The sequence below is a fragment of the Melanotaenia boesemani genome, chromosome 19, assembly GCF_017639745.1.
Source record: "Melanotaenia boesemani isolate fMelBoe1 chromosome 19, fMelBoe1.pri, whole genome shotgun sequence".
Classification (NCBI taxonomy): domain Eukaryota; kingdom Metazoa; phylum Chordata; class Actinopteri; order Atheriniformes; family Melanotaeniidae; genus Melanotaenia; species Melanotaenia boesemani.
In genome coordinates, this window is record NC_055700.1 from 27,786,949 (window position 1) to 27,796,509 (window position 9,561).

At 41.9% G+C, this 9,561-nt stretch overlaps 1 protein-coding gene across 1 annotated transcript; it reads left to right on the plus strand.

Annotated features, from left to right (window-relative positions):
* The first annotated feature begins 946 nt into the window (after nt 1–946).
* mvb12ba (multivesicular body subunit 12Ba) lies at nt 947–7,693 on the plus strand. Its single transcript, XM_041970583.1, is given in 12 exon segments — nt 947–1,040; nt 1,043–1,062; nt 1,282–1,389; nt 2,016–2,033; nt 2,035–2,113; nt 2,206–2,335; nt 4,966–5,011; nt 5,013–5,104; nt 5,425–5,519; nt 6,830–6,882; nt 6,973–7,032; nt 7,320–7,693. Coding segments are annotated over 12 exon segments (876 nt in total). The 5' UTR covers nt 947–952; the 3' UTR covers nt 7,407–7,693.
* Nucleotides 7,694–9,561: the final 1,868 nt, after the last annotated feature.

Below are 9,561 nucleotides of genomic sequence, written 5' to 3' on the forward strand. Positions count from 1 at the left end.
GTTTGGATCATGGCCCTGCTACAGCAGCTGGGTCGTAGGTGAAAGTGGTGAGGAAGATGTTGTGCTGACTGGGTAACATCTTCTGGTGGAGGCAGTGTGATGATGTGGGAGAGCATCTTCCTCACTGGAGAAACAAGTCCTGTCATCATTGGAGGAAATCTCAAACACTGATGCAGCTGGAGTTGTGTGTCATGTTTTTAAGCATCTGAATCATGATGGTTAGAAAAGACCAGTGTTTCCCCTCCCATTATACTGGAGGGTGCCCCCACTCAATGAGACCCACGCCCCCACTAGAGGGTCAGGTTAGTGTCGTATAAATTTGATTTTCTAAAAAGCGCCAAGTCACAACAAGTAGTTTCAGGTTTCTTTTCCTCTAGAACAGGTCTATACTTTGTCTTTTGATTAAAAACTAGAAAAGTCTGATATATTTGATGCTTACATGACGGCATCACGAGGAGCAGCCGGAGTATTTCTCCGCAGCCGAACAAGCTGAGGCTCCGTCTGAGTCGCATTACAGCTTAAAATAACATCCAGTATTCATTGTAGGTTTCATTACATCAACACGTTATCTGAGATCTGAACTTTAAGAAGATTTAGAGCGACTCCGCTGAATGAACTCTTTCATCAGCACATTTTAAAAAGCTGAGACTGTTTTCTGTGCCGAGTGTGTTTTAGATGACTGTCCGTCATTTATGGAAAATTGGTCTGCGATGAAGTTTGGAAATACAATGTGACCTGATCAAATGATGTTTAAATAAGGCCATTTTGTCATTATCACGTGGCATATTCCCAGTGTTATGATGTAACGGGTAGGTTACCTGTTACAGCTGCAGACCTGAATTTGGCTCCGGGTCCCGCAGCCGTGTGTTAGTTTCTCCAACCACCTTCCTGTTTGGGTCAGTTTCCCTGAAAATGAGGTGTTGTGTTGCTTTTTGTTGCAGACTTTTACAAGATGCCCGAGGTGCGAGACCTTTCTGAAGCCTTGCCAGAGATGGCCATGGACCCGATCACTGGAGTCGGAGTAGTGGCGTCCAGGAACAGGGCCCCACTGGATATGATGTGGTGAGCAGCCGTCTGACACTTTAAAACTGATGATTAACACATTTAAAAAGAATTATGTCCAGTGTCATTCTTGAGCTTTCAGGCTATTTACAGAAGTGTATCTCATTAGTAAAATGTGTCTGATATCTACGTCCTCTATGTGAACCATGGTCACTGAAGCTGCCAACCTCTCACTGCTGGAATCTCAGTTCAGTGCTGTCTTGAATTGTCCACCTCCAGATATCTACAACAACAGATGGCCTGGATGCTGACCTCTGGAAAGATGGCCTCTTCAAATCCAAGGTGACCCGTTACCTCTGCTTCACCAGAGTTTTCTCCAAAGAAAACGTGAGTCAGCCAGCACAATGACGACGACCTGTTTTTAACCAGTCAAACCAGCTTTAAGGCCCATTTATGCTCCCTTACTTACGTAAAGAGCGATGTCTGTTTTAAACATTACATTGCTGCCCTCACACTTCCATGTGTCTTTTAACGTTGCCATGGTTTATGAGTCAAGTCATCCTCATTGGCAATGCAGAGTTCAGAGCTCACACCCACGTTCTGACGTCAGTTTCAGACATGCATCGTTATAAAGTTGTTTACACACAGCGTTTCTTCAAAGCTCGCGCCATCGCTACAGTTTGTCATCGTCATCTTCCTGTTCCTCTTCTTCTTCTATGTTTTTTTCCTTTTGCTAAACTCATGTTATTTATAATGCTGAACAATGCCCCCTGTGGTTTCTGGTGGTTTTGCTGCATTTGCTGCATCCAGCAACAGATCTGCAAGGTCTCAAATGGGACCAAATTACACGAGTAAGATGACGGAGGAGACAGATGAAAGTGTCCGCCCGTCTTCGTGTCTGTCTTCTGCCTCCAGTGTAAATGGGCCTTTACGCTGAACTCTTTTTCCAGTATTTCTTCCAATGGGCTGTCCTGTCATCGTTGGTCCCACCTTTCCTCCGTCTTTCTCTCTAGAGCCATTTAGGAAATGTGCTTGGTGGACATGAAGCTGATTGACATAAAGGACACTTTGCCAGTGGGTTTCATCCCGATCCAGGAGACTGTGGACACTCGTAAGTCAGCAGCTCAAATCTGAAGCCAGTGAAAGCGTCACGAGTAGTTTACATTTCAGAGATGGTGGAGCTCAGTAACTGTTTGTTTACAGAGGAGCCGGCCTTCAGGAAGAGGCGACTCTGCATTAAGTTTATTCCAAGGGACTCCACGGAGGCAGCCATCTGTGACATCCGTATCCTGGGACGCTCCAAGCAGGCTCCTCCTCAGTACACCTTCATAGGGTGAGCAGCTCCGACTACACGTCAGCTGTAGCATAATAACGACCCAGCTTGTATTAATGCTATTGTTGTAGGAATACTGTTGCTACGGTTTGGTTTCCAGCAGATGAAGTCAGCTTCACTTCGAGCTGATTTGGACTTTTGCATCCTAACTAGTGTTGTCAAACAATCGATCCTCAGACACACAGATAATAATTTAGCATGGGTATTGATACTTAAATGCTACTTTGGCATTTGCTGGTTTGCTGAAAGGTTCATCAGGTGTGTGTGTGTGTGTGTTACAGCTGCGCCGCGGCCATGTTGGTCAACGGTTTGTTCCCACCGGGCGCGTGTCAGAAGTGCCTTGTTGCGGCTCTCTGATGAACATACGCGTCGAGTATATTTTTGACGGAGCACACATCCAAAACGCGTCAAACTCAGCAGATCAGATAGGGCCAGACAGGAAGTCAGACACGGTAGCAGTGTAAAAAGCTTCCAGTAATTATCAAAATAAAAGCCCCCGTGCAGATTTGCTCATTGAACCAAGTAACCATTACGTCATTAATTGGTGAGGGGGTCTAAGTTTTTTTTTTTTTTTTCCAATCGTGGACGATGAGACCTTTACCCTGGAAGTGGAAAATGATCTCACGGATCCAGCTAGGTACTCCAAACTTGACCAGGGCAGGGGGTCCCGAGGACCTGGATTGGAGTGGATGCAAAGAAGTAGATGGCCATTCATCTGTAAAATATGTCTCACCTGAACAAACTGAGCCATTTCAAGCAACATTTTTTGTTTTATTGACAATTACAGGGCCCATGATCAGCTATTGATATGTTAAAACGATTATTCTGAGACCAAATTCCTCTTTAAAGAATAAGAGGTGGGTGTAAGGTCCTACTCTGCCAGTAATGTGCACAGTTTAACTCTTGATTGATATCAGACCACTTTAATGTAGATTCTGCATTTTATTAACAAGAAATGTACTCTAATAAATAAAATAAGTCATGAACATCAGAGGAAAACTAAACTTTGTAAATGAACCACACAAATCATGTCCTTCCTGGACTTTACATACTTAAAATAAACAAGCATGAGACAAACGCATGAAACCTAAACAGTGAAGCAGCAACATGCCTGGATATCGTTTCTGATTACAGCGCGTCTTCATCTGCAGTGTTAATCCGTTAAAGCACTTGTAAAATCACGCGTTCTTTATTAACTTAGACATATCGTCACTTGACTTGTAGTTCAGTGTATTAAATTGCATTTGTTTTGTATTTCTATAACGTAATTTGATATTGTTTTGAACAAAAACAATGGAAAATGTTGCAGTTTTTTTTGTATATATTGCCCTTTACTAAATTAAATGATTGCTAAATGAATAATTTAAATTAATTAGCCTGACTGAGTTTTCACATGTCTTTATAATATTATTGCCTTACTTTCTAAAATTCACATTTAAACTGCAGGTCATCTTGTGCCCTGCCAAGCACAAAGGCCAAAAAGTTGTTTGCCTGTAGTGTGTATGCATCAGATCCACTGCACCTCCGCTCCCCGGAAAAAAGTTCAGTTTTTTTTACTTTCAGCCCTGCTGCAGTGATGAGCAACAAAAAAAAAAGAAAAACATGTCAGACATGACATTTAAGACATTGTTTTTTTAGCTATGACTTTTGGATAAACTAAATCCTCAGGACACCATTATTTTAAGGTTCAAGGTTAGCTTTATTGTCCAAAGTGGGGCAATTAGATTTGCAGCCAATCAGATGAACACAACAGTTAAGAATAACAAAATAAATCAATAAAACAGGCACCAAACCTTATTTAAAGGCCCAACGGCCACACAGACAAGAGGTTTTAAATTTGTTTGTCCTTTTAATGGCATCATAGAGCTACTTCCTAAGGGAAGCAACATAAAGTAGCCATGAAGGGGATGGCTCCTGTCTACCAGAACAAGACGTCTGACATTTACTACATTTTCATCATAAAAACATCACCATCACTACTATGTTGCTAAGAGACCTCCATTTAGACCTGGACATGATGATGAAGCCACTTCCTGTCAGACTTTCCACCAATCAGAGAGCTTAGATTGACGGTAACGTCCAATCAGGAGCAGCCAAAGATCAACCAGTGAGCAGAAAGTTCTATGTGTGTGTGAAAAGAAGAAAAATAATGCTCCTCTATGGCTGGAAATAAAGCAAGAAGACGTTTCTGATGCACGGTGGCGCCACAAAGCAGCTGAGCTGGAGTTGGTTTAGTGAGGATAGCAGGTAAATAGTAGCAGGAATAACTGGAAATGAGGAAAAAAGTGGAAACATGGAAATAGTTTCTGTTGTGTGTTTGTTTCAATAACAATATTTTTTCTCCTGGAAAGCCAAGACTTGAGAGAACGATGAGATGAGAAAAGGCTTGGTCACTGTTGATCTGTGTGTTATTTCTACAAAGTTCTGTTAGTAATAAATTCTGCTTTCTTCTTCTGGTCGACCTTTATGCTGCTATATCTATTCATACATTCATTTTACATCATTTAGCCTCAGAATCTGACAGCTGAGAAACATCATGTCTGGTGCTGACTGGGGTTAAAAGCTCCAGCAGGTCTCCTCCGTGATAAAATGGACTTTGAAGCCTTTTCTTATTGTTGATGCTTCAACAGGGAGCTGAACAACATGGGAATCTGGTATCGGATGGGGAAACGTCCTTCGTGCTCAGGACTCCACGCAAACGCCGACCACCAACAACATCCAAAATATGAACTCCTCCACCGCCCCAGTCCCAGCTGCGCCAATGCCCAAGTAGGTCCAGTCTGGTTGTGTTTGTCTGATGTGTCCTCAGCTTAGACCTGAATCAGGATATGAGGGCTATACTTGAGCTGGGTTTTAGGATCAGTTTTTACTTTTCAGGTGGAAATATTTATATCATTACTTTATGTCCACTCAGTACTTCCCTCGTTTTGGAAGTAAACGGGTTCAAAGTAGAGGAAACGGTGGTAACCATGGAAACCATCACCACGTCCGTCTTCCTGTCCCGTATCACACATCTGTGAACTCGTCTGATTATCTTCAGTCTGTTTTTCTCCACTGAACTGATGCTGTATGTGTGTGTTTGTTTGAAGGCACATTTCTATGACCCTACCCGCCAGCTTCAGAGGGAAGAACACCACCAGACCAGACTATGAGCACCAGAACTCCAACCTGTACGCCATCTCAGGTCAGCCGTTATTTATTTGGTCTCTGGTGATCTTTGTGGCCAAAAATGTCTGCCCACAAAAAATAGAAGTCAATGGGACATTTTTGGCCACGAAGGTCCCTAGTGGGAAAATCTGAAAATACATAAAAAATATAAAAGGCATCAAATCAGATTTGTTGTTAATCTTTGACATATCCAAGACTCTTATCACCTCCAAAGACCCCCCCTGATTTTATTTTAAAGAAAATAACTTTTTTTTTTTTTTTTTTTTTGGCAATAGGAACTGAAAAAATAGGAATTTGAATTGGATTCATTCAAATTATAAAAGCGGCATTTAAAGGGTTAAAATCCTAAAAATGATTGAATGTTATGTAGTTTTGAGCAGGTCTGAAGTGTTATGAGGGAAAAAAAAGATGTTTTTTTTAAAGCTGTTTTTTGTTCGTCTCCACAAATGACGTTTAATACATCAACAGTTTCAAAAAACATGAGAGAAAATTAGACTGGATTTTTAAAAAATGACAGAAAAATAGGAGTTATTGCACCACTAGCTGTATCAGCCAAAATCACCACCAAAACAAAAAAAAGGGAAATGTGTAAAAAAAAAAAAAACATTAACATATTGGGCCCAAAAATGCACATAAATCATCAAATGCAGATTTAATAAGTGTATTGTTTGTTCCATTAAAAGCCACACGCACAGTCATTTTACACAGAAACAAAGGATGAAAACACCGGCCCAGTGACTGTACATAGAAGATGGACAAAGCCTCCATGACGTCACCCGTAGGTTTCTGAAGAGCAAAAGTGAAGCTCGTTGGGCCATTCCTGCCCAGTCTTTTGTGCTGCACTCTCCCTTCCTGCCGCGGATATTAGATACATGTTAATCAAAAGGACACGCCCCTAATTATTGCCGAATTTAAGATTAAATAACATCCAAACAGATGAGTTAGAAAAAAAAATCACCCCCTCACAGTTTTTGCTATGAGTTACCGGCTGTTTATGGGGCAGGTTTCAGACTGAAGTCGAATGAATGAATGAATGAATTTATTGTCATTGCACAACAATTACATCAACAATCACTGGCAGTGAAATTCTTAGATCCTGAGCTGGTGGTACAGACAAAACAGTTTGGGTGGTCTTAGGACGTAGCCTGTGGTTAATCTGCCGAGTTTTGGATGGTTTATGTTCTGAAAAACCTTAGAGAGATGAAAGTATTATAAAGCTCATAAAGTCCAGTAAGTTTACATTTAATATGAAGTTCTGTTTTGTTGTTAACTGCTTTGGTTGCTCTGTAACTGATGCATTGGTGGGACGTCTCTACTTTTTTCCAGCCATGGACGGAGTGCCTTTTATGATCTCTGAGAAGTTTGCCTGCGCCTCTGATGTAAGTTGTTGGCGCTTTCATGGGCTAACGAGTGCTAACGTGTCCTAACAGACATGTCCCTAACATGTCTTAAACTTATTTATCATGCAGCTGCAGCAGGTGGATCTGATGGGAATTACCATCAAGTCGCTGGCTGAGATTGAAAAGGAGGTAAGAGAAAATGAGGGTAATAATTCAGGAGAATGTCAGCTCTGTACAGTGATCATCATCTTCAGTGGATGGAGGTTTAGAGGGATTATAAGTAATTATCCAGCAGCACTGACTTACTACATGGTGAAGACTGCTGCTTTTTTCTGGAAAAATCAGCTGGAGAATGAACTGTATCCTGCAGTGACTCTTTCTGTCCAGCAGGGGGAGTTTGGTCTCTGTTGATTTTCAGGTTGAGTGGTTGAAGGATAGTTTTCCAGCTAACTGATGTTTTTCTCTCCTGATGTCAGTATGATTACAGCTTTCGTACGGAGCACAGTGCAGCAGCTCGCCTCCCTCCCAGTCCGACTCGGACATCCCTGAGCTCCGAGGCCTGAGCATCCCACCCCCCTCTGTACCAACACCATCAGAGGAAACTCCAACACAACTGCTGAAACCTGCCCAGAACTAACAGCGACTCCATATCGACCGCACCGGCAGGAAGAGTCCAACCACATGTGGAGAGGTTGTGGTTTCTGTTATTTGTGCTGTTGAAATGAAAAGTAGATTAAAACCAGTCGAACTACAGACGATGCTGTAAAACCAGATGGAAACACTCACTGTTGGACAAAAGACTGACTTCATTTGTTTGTTTTTACAAGGAAGTATAACGGAATCTCACTAATATCCCTTCTTCTGTTAAAAGCATCATTAAATAATAATAAGTGCCCCCATCTGATGGACTTGTTACCCAGAAGGTGATCGGATGCAGGGAGGGGGGGCGTGTTAGACGTCATATCGGCTTCATGTGTGGCGTACCTGCTGCTCTGTACAGAGTTCAAGCATGTGGAGGTCAGTTCATGTGTTAGAAATGCAAAAAGAGACGGTGGGGCTCTGGGTTTAGTGGCTTTTACTGGTCTTACTGGGAATGAATCCACCGTTCTGTTGATGTTACTGTAATATACTGGTGTGACTGTAAGTGCACTTTGTGTTTGGGAATTTCAGTGTGCTTCCTGTTTGCCTCACATGTTCTGTGAACCACTTCGCTTTAAATAACATGAAACCACTGTTCCTGTCCAGAGGTCCGGACCGGGAACGGGTCAGGACCTCTGTTCTGATACTGGTCAGCCACAGATGCTTTAGACTGGGCCGAGTATTACATCTCCCAACACATCTGATCAGAATGAGGCCGGTGGTTAACTGGAAAGAGACGAGAGCACGTGTGTTTTTGTTGCAGATGTTCTCAGAAGTGCTGTTTTATCTGAGTTCAGGTGGAAAAATCGTGCCTACCGTGTCTGTTCTCCTTTCCCTCGGCTTCAATTTTCCACGTGGATTTTTAACGTCACCAGCAGCTGCCTGAGATAAGCTGACATGTTGGATTATAAGCTTCATTTCAGTCTGCGGTCATTTCATTTATGTTTTACCTGTGTCTGTTTTTTTTTACCATCTTCATAAGACTTATATCTGTGTGAGTTTTTTATTGCCCACGTGTGTCCACGGCTGCAGTAGTTTGGCCTGTTTTCTGTTTTTTATTCTGCTTCAAAAGCAGCTTGATGGAAACTGACATTGTCCATGTTTACCTGTTTGCATCACTACAGTCAGATTCACACCCTGATCCAACAGAAACTCATCAAAACTCAGCACTTCCTGCAGATGTTCCTCTGTAGAAGGTTTTTTTTTTTTATGTGTACGGACGGAGCTGAAACAGTGACGATTAATACAGCTGCTGCTTAAACGGTTACATCATCTGCTAACACTACGGCTGTTGCTGGGTCAGACAAGGATGTCTGAATAATTAAGTTGCTAACTACGTTTAGTTTAATACACTATTTTGGTTTAGCAGAGCTCACGTTTGTTACCTGCAATATATCCAGTAGGGGCAGTGTAGGGACCAGTTTGACCAGTTGTAAGATCACAGGGTCGACGGTGTAAAAATGACAAAAAGTTTCAGATAAAACAAACCATGTTTGGTTTAGGGTCCTTATATTCAATCAATAATAACAGCTGCTGTCGTGTTTTTTTTTTTTTTTTAGTGATAGTGATCTTTTAATCATGAAATGTGATAAATAATGCTGTTATCATGGATCATTGTGGATTTACCAGATATAGTCTCTGAATAAACACTACATTTATTGTCAACCTTCTGAATGGGATAGAAATGCCTGGAAGACTTCCATGGATCACCTAAAGGGTAGCTATCCATCACAGTTTACCCCACAGAGCCACACACCACCGTTCCCGAGACACCGGTGGGATCTGCTAAGGGTTAAAGGGTTAATCTACTTATTATTTTGATTCCGTCCTGAATTCTGTGCATACATCAAATAGTTTTGAAAAACGAAAAATCCCTGAAATTGTGCAGCTCACCCAGGAGATGATTTCAGACTTTTGCTAGTGATTCATTGCTCCTCAAATCCCAAAATGTGACATTTTTCCTATAGAAATGGGTGATAAACTGAGCCAATTCAGAGCCCCATAACTCGTTTAAACGGGTCAGAGAAGATAGGCTTTTAGTGTCTCAAATGACTTTTTCAAAGAGTCCACACTCTGGGG